Source organism: Talpa occidentalis, unplaced genomic scaffold (genome assembly GCF_014898055.3).
Source record: "Talpa occidentalis isolate TD23 unplaced genomic scaffold, MPIMG_talOcc4v2.1 talOcc4.8, whole genome shotgun sequence".
Lineage (NCBI taxonomy): Eukaryota > Metazoa > Chordata > Mammalia > Eulipotyphla > Talpidae > Talpa > Talpa occidentalis.
The window spans coordinates 16,012,876-16,031,320 of NW_023605194.1; the positions used below are offsets into that span (position 1 = coordinate 16,012,876).

At 42.0% G+C, this 18,445-nt stretch overlaps 1 protein-coding gene across 5 annotated transcripts in view; it reads left to right on the top strand.

The window, feature by feature from the left end:
• Window positions 1-18,445, top strand: part of SORCS1 (sortilin related VPS10 domain containing receptor 1) — a 464,079-nt gene that overhangs the window by 430,513 nt on the left and 15,121 nt on the right. For all 5 annotated transcript variants that reach the window (XM_054689905.1, XM_054689903.1, XM_054689902.1 and 2 more), the window contains 2 exons: window positions 5,017-5,129; window positions 8,754-8,885. In XM_054689905.1, coding sequence (XP_054545880.1) covers window positions 5,017-5,129; window positions 8,754-8,885 — 245 coding nt within the window. The remainder of the gene's footprint in view (window positions 1-5,016; window positions 5,130-8,753; window positions 8,886-18,445) is intronic.

An 18,445-nucleotide genomic window follows, 5' to 3' on the forward strand; every position in this document is an offset into this window, starting at 1 on the left:
AAACCCACAGATTTATGGTCAACTAATCTTCGACAAAGGAGCAAAGACTATGCATTGGAGCAAAGAAAGTTTGTTCAATAAATGGTGCTGGGAAAACTGGGTCGCTACATGCAAAAGAATGAAGCTCGACCACTACCTCACACCATACACAAAAACCAACTCAAAATGGATTAAAGAACTAGACATAAGACCTGAAACCATAAAATACATAGAAGGAAATATAGGCGAAACACTACGTGATTTGCACATCAAAGACATCTTTACAGACACATCACCCAAAGCAGTGATAGTGAAGGCGAAGATAAACAGCTGGGACTACATCAAATTAAAGAGCTTCTGCACAGCAAAAGAGACAATAACAAAAACAAAGAGAAACCCCACCAACTGGGAGAACATTTTTGCACCCAACACTAATGATAAAGGACTGATCACAAAAATCTGCAAAGAGCTGATGAGACTCAACAACAACAAAGAAAAGAATCCAGTCCAAAAATGGGCAGAAGAGCTAAAAAGAAACTTCTCTGAAGAGGAAATGCAAATGGCCAACAGGCATATGAAAAAATGTTCAACATCACTTGTCATCAGGGAAATGCAAATCAAAACTACCATGAGATACCATCTTACACCAGTGAGAATGGCACATATTAAAAAAACTAGCAACAACAAATGTTGGCGAGGGTGTGGAGAAAAAGGAACTCTTCTGCACTGTTGGTGGGAGTGCAAACTGGTCCAACCACTGTGGAAAGCTGTGTGGAGATTTCTGGACCTACTAAACATAGAGCTTCCATATGATCCAGCAATTCCACTCCTAGGTATTTACCCAAAGGACACAGAAACATCAATTCCAAAGAACACCTGCACCCCTATGTTTATAGCAGCACTGTTTACAATAGCTAAGCTTTGGAAACAACCCAAATGCCCAAAAATAGATGACTGGATCAAGAAGATGTGGTACATATATACCATGGAATATTACTCAGCATTCAAAAAAGATAAACACATGCAATTTGCAGCAACATGGATGGCGCTGGAAGGGATCATGCTCAGCGAAATAAGCCAAAAAGAAAAAGAAAAATACCGGATGGTCTCACTCATAGCAGGAATCTAGAAAACTTAAATAAGGGACCAGGAGAATGAATAACTATAAGAAAGTGAAAATCAAAATCAACAAAAAACTATGAACCAGAGACACTTTTAGGGGGGCAGGGGCGGGAGGGGAAGGATTGGGGTCAGAATGGGGGCGCTGCAATTGTATGGGGAATATAACAATAAAATTTATTATCTAAAAAAAAAAAAAAAAATAAAACCCTGAGATCAGGAAATATGAAAGGAAAAAAAAAAAAAAAAAAAAAAATAAAAAACACCCGCCCTCCTTCAACAGCTGGCCTCTTGGCTGTGTGTATTGCCAACCTCCTCATTAGAATCACAGAGAGAACTTTAAACCTAGAATGGTTTCGGGCTTGTCTGGTCCAACCTGTCATTTTACAGATAGGAAGTTGTGGCCCGAAATTGGAAAATTCTGGCTTAAAGTTATTCTACTGTTCCGTGACAGACCCAGTATTAATAACAATAGTAATGGCAGTGGTAATAAACATTGATGAAACCCTTACCAGCCTCTGTTCTAATGACTTGATATATATGAATTTAATCCTCTGAGCACACTCAGGAGAAATAGGATATAATTATCCCTTGCTTTCCAAATAAGATAAATGAGATAAGTGCAGCACACAGAGTCTAAGACTTCTCAATCCAGGGGAAGTGGATTCAGTAATCTCTTTCTACTCCTTTGCTACACGTAGTTTTTCCTCTTATTGAAATCTCTAAAAGCATTACCCAGGAGTGGCTCCCACTCCATCAAATGGCTTATCTTCATTTAAGAAAGTCTCAAAGACCTGAGCAGAGGAGGTGATCTCCTCTTCCTTAAACCAAATTCCCGAGCCTTCCAATGTCATTATTTCACCTCATTCAGATGAGTTTTTCGAGTTTCATAAATATCACTAGAAGATTTAATGACAGGGTGACCTATTAAAGTAAAATTACATCCCATGGAACTAAACAAGCAAGAATATACTCAGTTAGGGCCTCTCTTGGTGGTGCAGCGGTTGAGTGCTGGGCTGCGAAGCTGCCCGCAGCCTTTGCAGTGCTGGTTCGATCCCTGGCTGCTCCCCGGCCACCGGAGGAGGGTCCCACATGGCGTGCAGACCTCTCCTGCCGCCTGCTGCTCCCATCAGCCGTGGGCTTCGTCGGTCTGCCTGTTCTGTTTCCTTCTCTGGCTCTGGTGAATTCTCACCTCCCGAGCTTCTGACTGTACTCAGTGCTTGTATAAATAAATAAATAAATATTTAAAAAAAAAAGAATATACTCAGTTAATACAAAAGGCAGGAGGATTTTTAAACTTTGGGGTGAGTTAGTGAACAAGTACTGGAGGAATGTAGTGGTGAGGAGATATCAATTCAATTGGGCCATCTGCATTTGTTAATGGTGCTACTGGAAGTTAGAATCTTGCTTTCCCAGAGAGAGGAAAATTACCTTTCTTTTTGATTACATTTGAAATAGATGATGTGCAGATCCTAGAGAAAGTCCTTCCTGGATGGTAGGAGAGGTACATCTCCAAGGGCCAGAGAATGAATTTACAAATGCAAAGTTTCTAATGTAAATGCACTAAGAGCTGTCAGAGCCTGTAGTTGGGAGTAAAGTTCAGTGGAGCTGAGGGAAACTTTAGGCCATCGTGATCATATTGCAGGAGGCATCACACTAGGGAAGCTGGGAGAGAAAGATTATCCACCCAGCACCACACAACACACGGCAGGAAAAGAGACCTTTCTGTATTGTTTTCTTTCATTTGCTTTTAAATACAAAAATAAAGCATATAGATGTAGAATTCATCTCTCCGAGCAGCTGGAAAAATACATATTTTTAGGATTTACCCTTTTCATTCCTCCCACATTCATCTCTATTTGTTGAATAAACTTAAGTGTAACATTTCTCTGCCATCCTTCCTCCCTGCCATGCTATTTTAGGGTGCTAAGTCATTATGGAGGGAGTGGCATCACTTTTATCATTTGTGGGTTTTTTTTTTAAGATAACATTTTACCTTATAGATGAAATCTCTGTATTTTGATAAAATGTTTGGGCAAAGTGAAAATGTCTTCAGAGAGGTGAATTATGACTCAGTGAGTGATTCCTTGATGCTGACATTTACCCTAATAATAATATGCATTTCATTGTTCTCCACCAGAACTAAGCTATAATATTCACATAGGTGACCAGGGACTCATAAAATAGTTAACCTTTGAAAACTATGCCCTTGAAACAGACTAACTGCCCTAAACACCCACCTTACAATATAAGAGTTTTCAAAACCTGTGTTTGATAATTCTCTGGCATTGTTAGGAAATGCTCAAGTGGGTTTTTATGTTTCCTGAATGTGAAGTGGGCACTGCTGATGTTGCTCAGCCTCTACTGAAACATGGGGCATACTTTAAAGAAGAAAGAAATGTTTTTGAATAAGTAAATGTATAAATTGCAGAGCACCTCCATTGTGATTTTTGCATTTCTTTATTCTACAAAAATGTATTAACTAAATGATTCAGGCATCATCATAGAAAGTCTAGCATGAGCTGGGTACTTCCCCAAAAGGCCAGAAGCACCATGCCCTCTATCCTGGAGCTTGTATGCCAGTGTGGGATATCGGACAGACTGTGAAAACAAAATAATTTCAATAGCCGGAAGCATGAAACCAACAAACAGGGTTACGTGCTGAAGGGCATCTGGGCTGGAGAGAGGGCATGGGAAGGTTTGGTCCCAGGACAGAATGAGTGATGTGCAGGAGCAGAATGCATGTGTCGGGGAAGTGGAAGTTGCTGACAGGGGCAGGCCCGGGCTCAGGACTGCAGAGAAGCCCAAGCACCTGTGGCAGGGAGAGAAAGTGCGATCCTGGTTAGATGGGACATGAAGGCTGTGAATCGGAATGTTATTCTAACTGTGATCAGAGCCATGAGCTTTGGGGAACAATGTGATCTGTGTTTATGTATAGCATGTCCTAACCTGGTGCTGGGCTCAACCCCCCAGGCCCGTGCTCTGAAGCCTGTCCCTGTGCCAGGGTCAAGGTCTCCACTGATTCCAGTGGCTCAGGTGGCGCCCTCCTGCCATGTGGGCACTCCTCTGGCTGACTTTGCTCAAAGACTTCCTGGCAGTCTTGTCACACCTTCTGCAGTCATCAGAGCAAGCACCCAACCTTCCACCTCTCTTTAAATAAGTGCCACATGTGCTTTGTATTTGAATGGTGGTCTGCACCCCTCTGGATTCCTTCCATATTCACTCACACATAGTTTTCTTCAAATAATCTTGCTTTCATAACCCCATCCTACTTCCTGGAGGACCAGGATTAACTCAGAGGCTACAGAGACTGCTAGCAAAATCTTTGAAGTAAGGAACTTAAAATTCCATTAAATGAAATGTCCATGGAAACAAAACATAGCAATAGAATGATTACAATAATTATTATCATTATGTTCTCATAATACTAATTATTATACAATCATATCATGATAATGAAAGAATGTGCACAACATAATAATGAAGAGAATGAGAACATGGTAGATAGGGTATTGTGTCAGCAAATGCTCAAATCAAAGCTGGAATGTTTTGTGTATGGACAGTTGGAGGATGAGGCATTCAGGGAGGAAGAGTATGTGCAACAACCCTGGGTCATACACCTGCCATAAATTCAGAGCACTCCAGGTCAGCCAGCCAGTGTCCAGGAGTGCAATGAATTAGGAAGAATAGGCAAAGGCTGCAGAGCTATACATGGACCAGAGCCTAGGACTTTGGTCTAGATAGTGAGGAGCTGGATTATAACAGGTAGGGGATAACAGATTTGCCCTCTAGGAGGAACTATCTGGTGAGTGTAAAGGACAAGGACCCTCCATTAAGGCTTTGTATATAATGGAAAGGGTAGAAGACTCTTGGGAGAATTGTTTCACTTCTAGTAATCACCTGATATTGTATCCCCAGAGGAGTTCCGATCTCTCCGCCTGTCCTTTTCTCCAAACCTGGACGACTACAACCCTGACATCCCTGAGTGGAGGAGGGACATCAGCCGGGTCATCAAAAAGTCCCTGGTGGAAGTAAGTGCAGACAATCCCTTCTCCTTCTAGGGCACGTTCCCCCTCTGTCCTTTAACAGCTTTGTGGTGAGGGGACCTTTGTGCAAAGAAATGACAGGAGAGAGCAGGAGCCCATGGGAGGGCTGGTTAACCTGGGTGACATCAGTGCTATGGGGGTGTGCATCAACTCCCGACCTTGCCTCTTGAGAATTTTCCTGAGAAAAGAAAAACTTGGAAATTTGTGATAGTCATGGAGTAGATTTGGTGATTAGGCCATTTGCAGGTGTAAAATCAGTTGTCGTGCATGATACTGAGACACGATGTGCGTGCAATGAACAAGCACAACCAGGCCCCAGCCCCATCAACAGCAAGTCTGAGCACCATGCGGGCACTCATCCATAGTGGTCACTCACTTATCTTTGTCCCAGTTCTTTTAAAGCATTTCTCTTCTACAACAGCCCCATAAAGAAGGATTGCAGGTTTGCAGATGAAGTGACTAAGGTTCAGAGAAGTTAAGTAATTGCTTGACATTTCTAATGAATACATGAAGAAGCTACAAAATTGTAGTGAAGGGTCAGAGTCCAAAGTCGACAAGTGCTTTTACACCTGAATCTGGGCACGTGAGCAACCACCAGGTGGAGTTGAGCCCTCTCTGAGCAAATGTCTCTGGCATTTGGAGAAAACACCTTCTTTTAGGCACATCTCCCACCACACACTGAGCTTTTATGAGTGAGCAGAGGAGTGGGGTATCTGCTCATGGGGCAGTGTGGGTTTATTGTGCAAACCCAGAAAATCAGAGATGAGCTACCTCTTCCAGGGTATCTTCTTAGCCTGAAAGGAAACACGATTGAGGGTTTTTTGTACATTCTTCCCTGCATCAACACATGGTACCTTGTGACTCAAGACGATGAGGGAATAAAGGCGTTCAGATGACCCTTGCCCCAAATCAGCTCTCACACCCGGCCTCTTGGCAAAGAGCTGTCCTTCCCAAATTCCTACCACTGTTGGTTGGAGAAGGGGTATCTTCATGTGCCTCTGGGTAAGTTATTGCACCTCTGTCTTCATGACTCAGCATGAGTCATGGTATCTAAACAGTATGGCCTCCATTATGGCTCATCCATCCTCCTGCAGGGTCAGCTGGAAGACCTGTTAGCCTTTGGGGCCCTGGTCCCAGGTATAATAGCAGGCCTCTCCTCAACTGTCCAAGATGACTACAGGGCAGACCTCTTTCAGCTGCAACATTCTAGGGATCCATGTGCCCGCAGATCTGCCCGGCAGCTGTCTAACTCCCTGGTTGATTTATTAACCAGACATTAGCTCAGCAGTGCCCAGTCTCTCAAGCTGATTTCTCCTCACATGCAGTGTCTAGGGGTCAGATGCCCTAAGTTTCCACCTTTCACCAGATGCCCAGTCGACTGGAAATCACTGCTCATCTGTATTCTAAGCTGCTGAATAACATATTCACCTAAATGCAGAATAAACAGGTTGGCTCAGCATCCCTCAGCACAGGGTGGAGGAGTGAATACTGTGCAGTTTCAAAGACTCCTTTGTTACCTGATCCCCAGAGACAATCCTCCCAGCCCCTGGTTCCTCCTAGCATCCGAGTAATGACACTTGGCTACTTTTTTAAACCCTGAGGTCCCATTGCCAAGTGTACCCTAATAAACCCTAGACAATGTGCAACTTCAGGTCAATTTATTTGCAGTTTTCTTCCCCTCATTATGTGACAGAATTCAATATAAAACCAGTTACCTCACTAAATGGATTCTTTCTATTAACATTTCACAATGAAATCTTTAATTGAATGCCATTCAGTAAACATTTTTTGCATGTAATGGGGATGATTCAGACATAATCTCTGAGTTTAAAATTTAGTAAGACCATAAAACAGTATTAGATTTCCAGCTGTGATAGGAGGTGCTGTGTGATGGTGTCAAGAAGGGGAGGCAGTAGCGCCCCTCTCAGAGCAGAGGCTTCATGGCCAGACCACATTTCTGAGCTGCACATCACCACGCACCGCCTAGAGGGCCTTGAGCCATGACTTACCCTTCTGCTCTCTCTCCTCTGTCCTGTGTCAGAAGTAGGGGTTTTCCACAAGATTGCCATGAGGGTGAGGTTACTCACCCTCACTGCTGTAGGTACAGAAAGGCCAGGCCACCTCAGCCCCACCTCACACAAATCTGAAGGACCACCTCAGTCCCTGTGAGGTCTCGTGAGGCTGTGCTTGGCCTGCATCAGAGCTTAGCTTCTCCCCCTGCCTGTCCCTGCTTCTTTCCTTCACATTCTAGATGTTAATCCTGAGAAAACCCCTGGAAAAACCCTCACACACTAAAGTCACCATCAACTTCCAGAGACCCAACCTGTGCTGGGTCCTCACCTGCAGAGTGAGGGGTAATAAGGGAAGGGTTGTTGCAGGAGCTGCATTATGTGATTGTGACAAGTGGCTTGGCACATTGCCAGAACCAACAGGCAGCATTCCCTGATACCTCAGAGAAGACATAAATGCAGACTTCAGAAACAGTCACCTACTTGGGAGATCATGAGAAATATACTGAAATAAGTGAACTTTAAGAAGACTCGTGAAGGAATAAATGGGTTTCCAAAAGCAGATAGAGAAAAAAGACACTCTGGGGAAAATGGACTGCACACATCTCCTGTGGAGAAATTGAGAATATCGAGCAGTTGTACAGGATTGCATTTGGGTAGAGGTTGTGTGAGCTGTGGGATGTTAGTTTGGAAAGGAAGGGTCAGGCCAGAAGGCCTTGCAGAAGGCCTTGAATATATATTTAATTCAGTTGGCAATGGGGATTTCTACAAGAATTTGGACAAGGAAATAGGATTTGAGAAAGATCACAAAAAGATAAGTCTAAAAATTGTCTCCTGGAAATGGGACAGCTATTATAAAACCCCATCAGAACCCCAGAGAAGAGCTGAAGAGTCCTAGGAGATAAGCTCAATGGGAGCAAATGAACTAGGGCAAAGAAGGCCTTGAGTGACAGCTGTGATTCTACTGAGATTCGAGTGAGTGGGTTAGTGAAGCGTGTTGTTCCTCAGGTTCTGATTCTATGGAGACACTGACAGGTACCTGAGGATTGTGACACAGAGGAGTCCTGTTAGGGAGGTGACTAGGATGTGACTTGTATTTGGAGAGTATATCTAGTGCCGTGACAAAGAAAGAAAGCAGGTTAGAACAGGTTAAGACATGAGGGACAAAGTCGAGACAGTGCAGGTCTTCCCACTGGCACCATCCACTTACTGGCCCTTTAGGAAGCAGAGCTACCATTTGAATCTCCAAGCACTGCTGCATGTGCCTCTTGTGTTACTCATGTCATTCTCAAAGCCACCCTTTTACAAGGCAAGTACTGTTATCATCCCCATTGGCTATTTGAGGGAATGTAGGCACAAGAAGATAAGGGAAGTTTCTAAGGACACACACGATGGAGCCAGGGTCCAACCTTGGATGATCTGACTTTATCACAGTGCTACCTCTACTGTTCATGTCTACCTTGCCTACCTGGGGCCCTGTCTGCCACCCACCTACCCTCTTTGATCTTCTAACCACCCCCCCCCATTGTCCACTGAATGCTTGGTCCATTCTTATCTCCTTTCCTGCAGGACTTAATGAGCTTCTGTGTCTCTCCCTCAGGCCACGGGGATTCCAGGCCAGCACATATTGGTGGCTGTGCTCCCCGGCCTGCCCACTGCTGCTGAGCTCTTTGTCTTGCCCCATCAAGATCCCACAGGAGAAAGCAAAAGGTCGGCTGAGGACCTGGAGCAGGTGAGTCCCCCAGGCTGCCTTTAGCTCTGACAGTCTGACCACCGTATCAGCAGCTTGGAGGGATCTCCGGGCAATCTGGGCTTCAGAACAAGGCACCCGCTCTTTGCAGGGTTTGTGACTTTCTGGTCCACCATTTTTCATGCATAACTTGGTGATCATAAATGAATTTCACCAAAAAAAAAAAAATGCAAGAGTGTTTATTGTAGGCTAAGTGACTCAGCATACCCACAATACGGAATCTTCCACAGCATTTGCAGTGAGTCATATAAATCTATGTGCACACGACGCTGTGCAATATTAAGTGGGGGAAACACAAGTAGCTGGAAGTTACTTGACAACTTTGATCCCCAAGAGTGTCATGAGAATCAAATGATGTGATATCCACTCTATCTTTTTAAATGGGTACAGCTTGTGTACAAATCCTGAATCCTATTTATTACCACCACTCTAACATGGCCTGATTGATGTCAAGAATAAGTAAGTAATATTGACTCCAGGCCACCTCTTCTACCTCTGACGAAGGTTCCACTTTCACCTCATCTTGACAACCTCTGGAGGCTTAGAAATTCTGTGGTGTGTGTGTGTGTGTGTGTGTGTGTGTGTGTGTGTACACATATGCACATGTTAGTATGTCTGCCCTCTGCCTCCTTCGAGCATTTTTTAAAATATTTATTCATACAAGAACTGGGGTACAGGCCAGGGGTATGGGGATGAGAGGATCCACCAGAGATAGAACTGGGAGCAGAACAGACAGATCTACTTTAAAACACTGCTGCGGAGAGCAGCGGGCAAGACAGGAGAGGTCTGCTGTGCCACTTGGGTTTCTCCCTGGACGGGGATCGAAAATTTTTCCTTTCCCACTCTTTAACTTTAGAAGCCTCTTCAGTCTCTGTAAGGGAGAATTATAGTTATTATGTCATTGTTGTTCATCCATTCAATTAAACTGATCAGTCTTGGTCTGGTTACCCTGTTCGAAACTACGTAATTTCAGTTTCTCAATAGATTAAAAATAGGATTCTCAGACACAAACTGAATATTGGATTTCTCTCCTCTGGTACTTGGAGCTTTTCCTTTTATTTACAATAAACCCGTAATCAACTCTCATGATCTCTAGTCTTGCAAGATGGTTTGAGAACCACCGATAACAGCCTTATTAAAAACCACCCCAAATTACATCAGGGCCCACCTCCTAACAGTCACCTCCTTTCAACAGCAGCTTTCAAGCTTGGCAGGAGCATCACCTCTGTAATTTTCTCCATGTGCAAGTGATGAAAAACAGGGCAGTCATGGAAGCCCAGTAAACTCCCTTACAGTTAAAGGCTGGGCAGCAGGGGACCCATCAGACTCATATCTGACCTTGTCCACTCCTGGCTCTCAGCTTCGCAGAGTATTAGACAAATTAACATCTGTAACTGTGAGAGAAGAATAGGATATTTATTATTATAGTATATTTTTTCTGGATGTTCCTTGAGAGGAAATGTGGTGAGAAGAGGGATATGTCTATGAAATTCCTTTTGCTTATATAGGAACATGTATATTGCTTTGATTGTGTGTTTTCTCTGGAGTTCCTGTCCCCCTTTAGTCTCTGTCTTGCTTGGGTACCTCTTCTAGAGACAATCTCAGAGTTGTGGGCCCCAAAGTTTTCCCCAAGGCAGCCTGGTATCCAGTATAGGTGGAACATTTAACCAGAGAACTGAAAACAGATGGTTTGTTTAAGGGCTAACCACCTACCTTTTGACACATATAGAAGGTCCAGTCATTTTATTAGAACGATCATGGGTTTCTAGCTTCAAGTCTAATTTTCATTATGTCTATACTATAAAGGAGGAAAGTTAGGCCAGAAAAGTTCAATAATTTAGCCAAAGTCACACAATCAATAATAGCCATCTCATAGAATGCTTGAGAGGATTAAGGAACTGATACAGCAAAGTGCTTGGCTTACGGAATATGCTTGCTAAATAGTAAATTGAACATGGTTATATTTATGGTCACTTTATAATAGGAGAGGGATCTATGGAAAATTCAAATAAAAAAAACTTCTGGTCTCTTGAAGAGACTGGTATAATATTATTAGAAGAAAGGGGATTCTAATTACATATTTAAAAAGGGATGATGGAGAACGAAAATTAAAGAACTACATCACAAAGAACAAGGACAATAGAAAATGGAAAGATGTGTACCTTAGATTTTCACCTGAAATTTACAAAATGTTAAAATGCAATGTTATGTCAAAAAAAAGAAATTATAAATAAATAAAAGAATGGCAAGAACATATGTGTATAACTACACTGCTATGAGAATGACGCATCTAAATTATTATGCAGATTTCTAGCATTGAAGAAAAATAAATGGCCAAGCTAGAGATTGTAACCTGTTTAAGGAAATTTCAAATGTATCAACCTTATCCAGGACTCAAAGCAAATACAATGACCAATAGATGTCAGATCAAGCATGTAACAAATTAGTGTCTTAATCATGGAGAATATTATTATCCTCATTAAGTACAATAATGAAAGCAACATATAAAACAGAGCCTCTGTGAATCAGAAGCTGCTTTCAGGAACCTAAAGTTTTCAGCCTATGAGGGGTCTTTTCCTCTTCTTACTCACTTGAGTCATTTACAATGAAGCAATCCAGGCCCCAACATGGAGAAGTGATACAACTCTCCAAGAGAATGACATTCTAATTCTGTTTCTTTTTTTTTTTTAAGATTTATTCATTTGTGCATACATGTGGGGATACAGGCCAGAGGTTCAGTGGGTGAGAGGATTCACCAGAGACAGAGTGGGGAACAGAACAGGTGGGTGGAGTGACTGAAATACACTGCTGAGGGGAGCAGCAGGTGAGACAGGAGAGGTCTGCTGTGCCATGTGGGTGGCTCCCGGGCTGGGGATCAAACATGTGCTGTAGTGGCTATGGATAGCTTCATAGTGCTGAGACTTAAACCCATTGCACTACCAGGGAGGCCCTAATTCTGATTCTGCAATGAACTCTCAAGCCCACTAGCCCCCATTCTACCATGCTGAAAAAGTAGATTTGAATCCCTGTTTTGTTCTGTGGATCCCCAAATTCCAAAGCTGTTGCCCCAGGAGAGGAATGAGTGATATTTTGCTGTGGTTTGTGTTGAGTTTTTGTTTTTACTTTCTTTTTCCGATGCAGATGACAAATACCCAATTGAAATTTCTTTAAAAAAAAAAAAAAACTTTTTTTCTCTAAAGATTTATTTATTTAACTATACAAGCACTGGGTACAGTCAGAAGCGCAGGAGGGTGAGAGAATTCACCAGAGCCAGAGGGGAGAGCAGAACAGGCAGACTGACAATGTACACTGCTGAGGGGAGCAGCAGGCGGCAGGAGAGGTCTGTGCGCCATGTGGGACCCTCACCTGGCGTCCGGGGGATGGAACCCGTGCTGCAGGGCTTCACAGCACAGCGCTCAACCACTGTGCCACTGGGGAGGCCCCCAATTGAAACTTCTTTCAGGAAGAAAAGTGGACATAGCAAGGTTACTCAGTTATTAAATCCAAAGCATTCAAAAGTCTCACTTAATTACTCCCTTCTCCTTGCCTGCCTCTCCCTCTTTCTCCATCTCCTTTCTTTATGACCACATGAGAAGTCTTCCCAAGAATGAAGCCAAGACATAGGAAGCCCTCGTGTCCATTAACTCCACTTGCCACCCCCAGGCAGAAGACAGTGCCTTTCCCTTGGTTGCACTGAAAGCTCCAGGTTAGCAATTCTCATGGGCCTAATAGGGGCGAGGTGGGCAACTCCTAAGTTGCCCGTGTGGTCAGAGAGAGAGAGTGTTGTCAATGACAACTCAGATGTGTTAAAACCTCCCTAGTTATGGGGTTTGGGGAGCCCTCAAGACTCAAATGGACAAAGAATAGAGAAGGACCTGGTTCCTCAGTGAGAAATGTGGAGCAGTGGGAAGGAACTCCAAGCAGGCAAAAGCAACAAACTTCCTTTGTAACAAATTACACAGAAATTTAAAATGAATGCCAAGCAAAATAAAGCAGAAAGGAAGGCCCTACTCCAGACGGAACCAGAGAGGAACTAACTTTTTCTCCTGATGCCCAATCCACTTACTTGAAAAGCTAGAGCACAGACTCCCAGGAGGGGAAGAAGTGGGGCCTTGGCCAGATGGACCCTGAAAAATGAAGCAAGGCCAAGACCTCCACAAGGGCCCGTGATGCTCTTCTCTTAGTGTCCTCTAAGATAGCATTCCCAGGGGAGCAATGAATGCTGGTTCAGATCGAACTATCTTGTCTGTGAAATAAATTGAAAATTCCTCACTGTGAAAAGTACTTGACCCTGTTATCAGGATAAATGGGCAGGGTTAATCAAGTGACCTCTATCTGGGAGGATCTCCCAGTCTCAGATCTGCGGTGAGTGAGAAAAGGCTCACTCACCCTTCGCTGGCCTCAGCAGGATGGCATATTCTGCTACCCAGTGCCAGCTGCTCAGGTATGAAGCAAATTCCCCCCACCCCTTCTCCCACAACCGCTGGGCTCACTTGCATCTCTGAGTCCTCACAGGTAAGCAGATTTGTGTGTGGTTCTCTAGGAGGGTTGTAAGACCACCATGCTCATACCAGGTTGTTTGTGATGCTATGCTGGGGAGACAGGGAGCTGACATGCTGGCTTGCAGGATCCTTAAAGGGCATGCAAACCACTGCCAGGAACAGGGAGACTATGGGAAAATGCCACTCCCATCAGTGAATTTCCTCCTGGGATGTTTGTGTCTCCACATACGTTGGACAGATGGGGAATCTGAAATCCGGGGAAAGGAGAGCTGTCTTAGAAAATGGAGCAGGCTATTGGCAGCATTCCAAGTATTTAAGACACATTAAGGAATGTAACTGATGATCTCAGATTATTTTCTATACACTCACATAATCGGTCTTCTCCAGATTGTTTAGCTTAGGGAGTTGAGTTATGGAAGTACTCTGGAGAGATACAGAAGTTGGAAATTGTAACTGACAGTAAAGGAGGTAGGAGTCAGACCAAAAAGAACAGAGCAAAGGGGGAGACTGAGAAGCTCAGAGCTGGTGATGGCGAATACAAGAAAGGGAGTATTTGTGGCCAGTATGTTTCTTCATTTTATCAGCCAGGAAACTTCTTTGGGACTTTAACCGAGCTAACTCTTTTGTGCTAAGAAGCAATGAAATTGAGTGAGATAGCATTAACTAGAGTTAGTTTTTGGCTCCATTTCTTCCCTTACAATTTAATACAGAAGTTATGATTTATGAATTTGGAAAGATGTTTCTCTGATGAACCCAAAAGGACGATTATTCAGCTACTATGTGAAGGGACCTTAACTGTGAGACAGGATCGGGAATGACAGCCTGGGCCAGCTCCAAGGTCACCCAGGCAAATCTCTCTAAACCTGGCACCAGAAAGCTTTGATTGTTCAGTAATTCACATTCCTCCTACTAATTTCACAGATGAACATTAGGTTTTTGACCTGTTGTATCTTTGTCATGGATAAATCTGCCAAAGTATATTTTGAATCTATAGTTTCACTTTTCACCACTTCTTTAGGTAATGTGTCTCATAAATTTACCAACTGCCTTGTCCTTAAACGTGTCTTTTATCCCCTTTCAATCTTTGGACACTGCCATTCTAATAATCTGAAAGGTTATTTCGCCCTAGGATTTCATTAAAAACTGTTTAGGTGTTGAATGTGTTATTTATGTGGTAACTATCACTGCTGCTAAATGTATGCTGCTCACTGCCATCCGGGCACCTGGTAGGGCTGTACCCATGAGCCTCTTCTTTGGCCAGAACTGATTCTGGCCAATGGACAGGCATGATCTGTGCCATTTCCGAGCTAAGGTACTCAGATGCCAGTTGCATATCTTTGAGAACAACATTTCCCTCCTATGGTGTTGAGAATGGAAATGCTGCAGAGGCTGCTTCGCCAGCCTGAGTCCCTGTGAGGTCATAAAAAGCACAGTGGCACTGCCTGCCTGCAGTGGATGAAGTGTGCACAAGAAATATACCTTCATTGTTTCACTCTCCTGAGATTTTAACATTGTTACCTCAACCTAACCTACCTTATTCTAATAGCAACAGAATTCCATAGACTGAGAAAAACATCTAGAAGAGAATGAGTGGGTTCCCTGTAATAAGTCCCTCCCACTACATCCTTTTGTTGGTAGTTTTCCAAGTATTTTTATTGAGTCCCCACTGTCAGTGGTACTTCAAGTGAAGTGTGGATTGCATCTGAACCACAGGCATATTCTACTAAGCAGGCAGATGCCAAGCATAACAGGTCACTTCTTTGGTCATGATTATTTAGCTGAGGAAAATAGAAAACAGACTGTGTGGGATAGCAACAAAAGAGGAATGACAATACAAAGAATAAAATAAATTTGCTAAGACAACATACTTTCACTGGACAAAAAGGAAAAATAAGTAAATTCAACTTGCTTCAGCAGTTTTAATCTCTTAGCAATCACACATTACTGCACTTGAGTCTTTATCATGCAAATTTTCATTCTTTTCATTTGGACTGTCACCACATTCTTCTAAAGATTGCAGTCTATTCTGCTCCTTTCATAACCAAAGACTCTCCCAAACATTAGAAATTATATTAATTGATGAACAGCAGTGAGCCCTGAGGATGGGGTTAGAAATTGTCCATTCCTATAGATCAGCTGGCATGGGGCTAGTGTTCTAAGTTGTGTGTTTCACCAAGGAATGAGAAATAGCAGCATAATTAATTAAATGCTGATTTTTTTAAAAATCTCGTAACCTGCTCAGCCAGTCCTATTTTCAAATACCTTTTGCTCTCTTCTTTGTCAGATGTTTCAGGAAAATGTTTTTAATGACAGTTCCCTAAGGTTAGGAGTCAAATAAAGCTGAAATCTATTCTCAAATCTTTAAATATTAACTGAGTAAACTAACGTATAGCCTTTAGCACCGTGTTCCTGTCCATGGAGATAACAGCACTAATACCAAAGACTCTGTATTTAGACAAAAATAATGCAAAATATTCTACCTTACCAAAAATAAGGTGTTCAATGCATATTTAATATACGTATGTATAGCAATCCATGATCTGAGAAAAACAATAAAAGGATACAAACTTCTAAAAGTGATATGGAAAGCATGTAAAAATATTGTCAAACTCTATCAAGAGTTTCCTACTCATTGATTTGAACAGAAAAGTATGAGGTGGTAATTGAGATTATTCTTGTTTGAATTGTAAATTTTATTTAGTTTTGTTTCTGTGCATAATTTCTTCCCCACAAGTAGGTGTTTTTTTATCACATGCTCTTTGATGCAAGCTAAATGCATGGGGCATACTTTCTGGTACCACATTACCTTTGCACAGGCTGCTTAATTTTGTAAATGAAACAGATAACCTGATGAAGCAATGTTATAAACCAAAAGAAATCTGATAAGTTAATTATTTCCACCAGGGACTCTCCTGGATGTTATAAATTATAAAAAGTATGTTGTTCTGATGAACTCTATTTTCTGATTTATTTATATCTCTCACTTGAAGAATAATTGTTTTTGGGAATAAGAAAAAAAGCATCACTTCAATTGGTAGAAAGACAGGTGCATTGTTGTCTTCATTTGACAGACTGCAGAGAGGACAATTCCTTCATTACTTCTGACAAATATTTTCTGTATGAGTTAAAATGTATTTTTTTGAAAATATGTGTGTGTGTCATGCATATGTATTTCATACACATGTACTTATGTATACATATATTTATTTCACATCCGTATATGTATACAAATTTTTGTTTGTGTGTGTGGTTCTCTATTTCATAACCAAAACCTTTCAGAGTGACCTGTACTAAAAGCTGCTGTTGATCGCTGAAAATAATACCAACCAAGTGATAACCATAAGTTAAAATAGTCACTTGTACATTGCAGTACTTTAGAGAACACAAACAGGTAACATTCTACACAGTCTGTGATAGAAATCTATTCTTCCTATAAACCTGGAACCTCCTGGAAGACTCTAGCACCCAAGAAAGAGTAGCTTAATGTAGAGAATGAAGTTGTTCTTGACATAATTTTAGTGAAACCCATACTTTGAACATGGTCTAACAAATGAAGACATTGGAGAAGCAGAGCTTGCACTGGATCCAGGGTGCTCCACCCTAGTCACCCCAAGTTCCTGCTGGACAAAGAGGCCCATCTGCAGGGCAGGGAGTTCCACTACCATTCACGGACTCCTGCAAGGGCCTCCGCCTCAACACAAAGCCCTCAACCTGCTTAATTGACAAAAGGATCAAAGATGTCTTCCTGGCAATTTAGTGGACTAAACAAAGCTCAATAAACTTCAAAAACTTAATAATAAACTGGCATTAACCCTTGTGTAAGGGTTTATAAGGGTTCCTCGTAACCTCAGTTAGAAACCTGCCATCAGCTTGTCCTGCTGGAGCCATAGATGTGTGATTGTTGACTTTTAAGTAGTGTTTTCAGACCAATACTAAAGTGAGGAAGAAAATGACAGTTTTTAAGGATGACATAAAAGATATGGCAGTAGATTTCTTTTTTTTTTAATCACCTGTTATGAGCCAAATGAAATCATTTCATATTTATTAAAATGAACCTTCACTAAAAGAAAATAATTTAACTATCAAAATGATGGTTACAAAGCATCTACTCAGACTTAACTAGCATATTAAATTAAATATTAACTTAATGTTTGAAATATTAAAAATAAGGCAAGAAAACTGGGTAAAATAATAAGAGTACGGTTTTCCCTAAAGTCTTTTCAGAAATTGCTTAAAAGGATAGTAAAGCAGTGCAAATTGAGCTTTAAACAAGGGAACAGTTTTATTGTGTCTATGAAACCTTATCTTATTCTGTTATTTCTCAAACAAAGTCCCTGCTTCGCCCGAGGTTAACAATTCTGTGCCCAGAAGCCCAATGGCCAGTGTAGTGCATGCGTGGTTTAGGGTTTAGCTAATGTCCATAACCATGAAATAAGGAGTAGCCAATTCCTGATTTAAGATGTAGTTCAGTTTGTTTCAACTGTAATATTTATTATTTTTACCTGGACTATCTAATTCAGTAACTATTCATAATGTATCTATTCTGTGAAAATCAAGGATGGTTTTGGGGAGGGGAAGAGGCAGAGAGGAATTAAGTAGAATCTACTATATAAAATAAATGTATGTGGATCTCACCAGAATTGTAAATGTACATATCAACTTCTTTTATTTATTTTTTAAGATTTATCTATTTATGCTTACAAGAGCTGGGTTGTAGGCCAGAGGGGCAGGGGGCTGAGAGGATTCCCCAGAGACAGAGTGGGGAGCAGAACAGCCAGACTGACTGAAATACACTGCTGAGGGGAGCAGCGGGTGAGTCAGGAGAGGTCTGCTGCACCATGTGGGTTGCTCCCTGGCCTGGGATTGAACTCCTGCTGCAGCGGCTGTGGATAGCTTCATAGTGCTAAGACTTAATCCCTTACACCACCAGGGAGGCCCCTCTACTTCTTTTAAATCCTTATAAAGACATGTTCTCTCAAAAACCTGGGAATGACTTTACTAATATAATACAAGATAATTTTCTTTAGTGTAAATTATGTA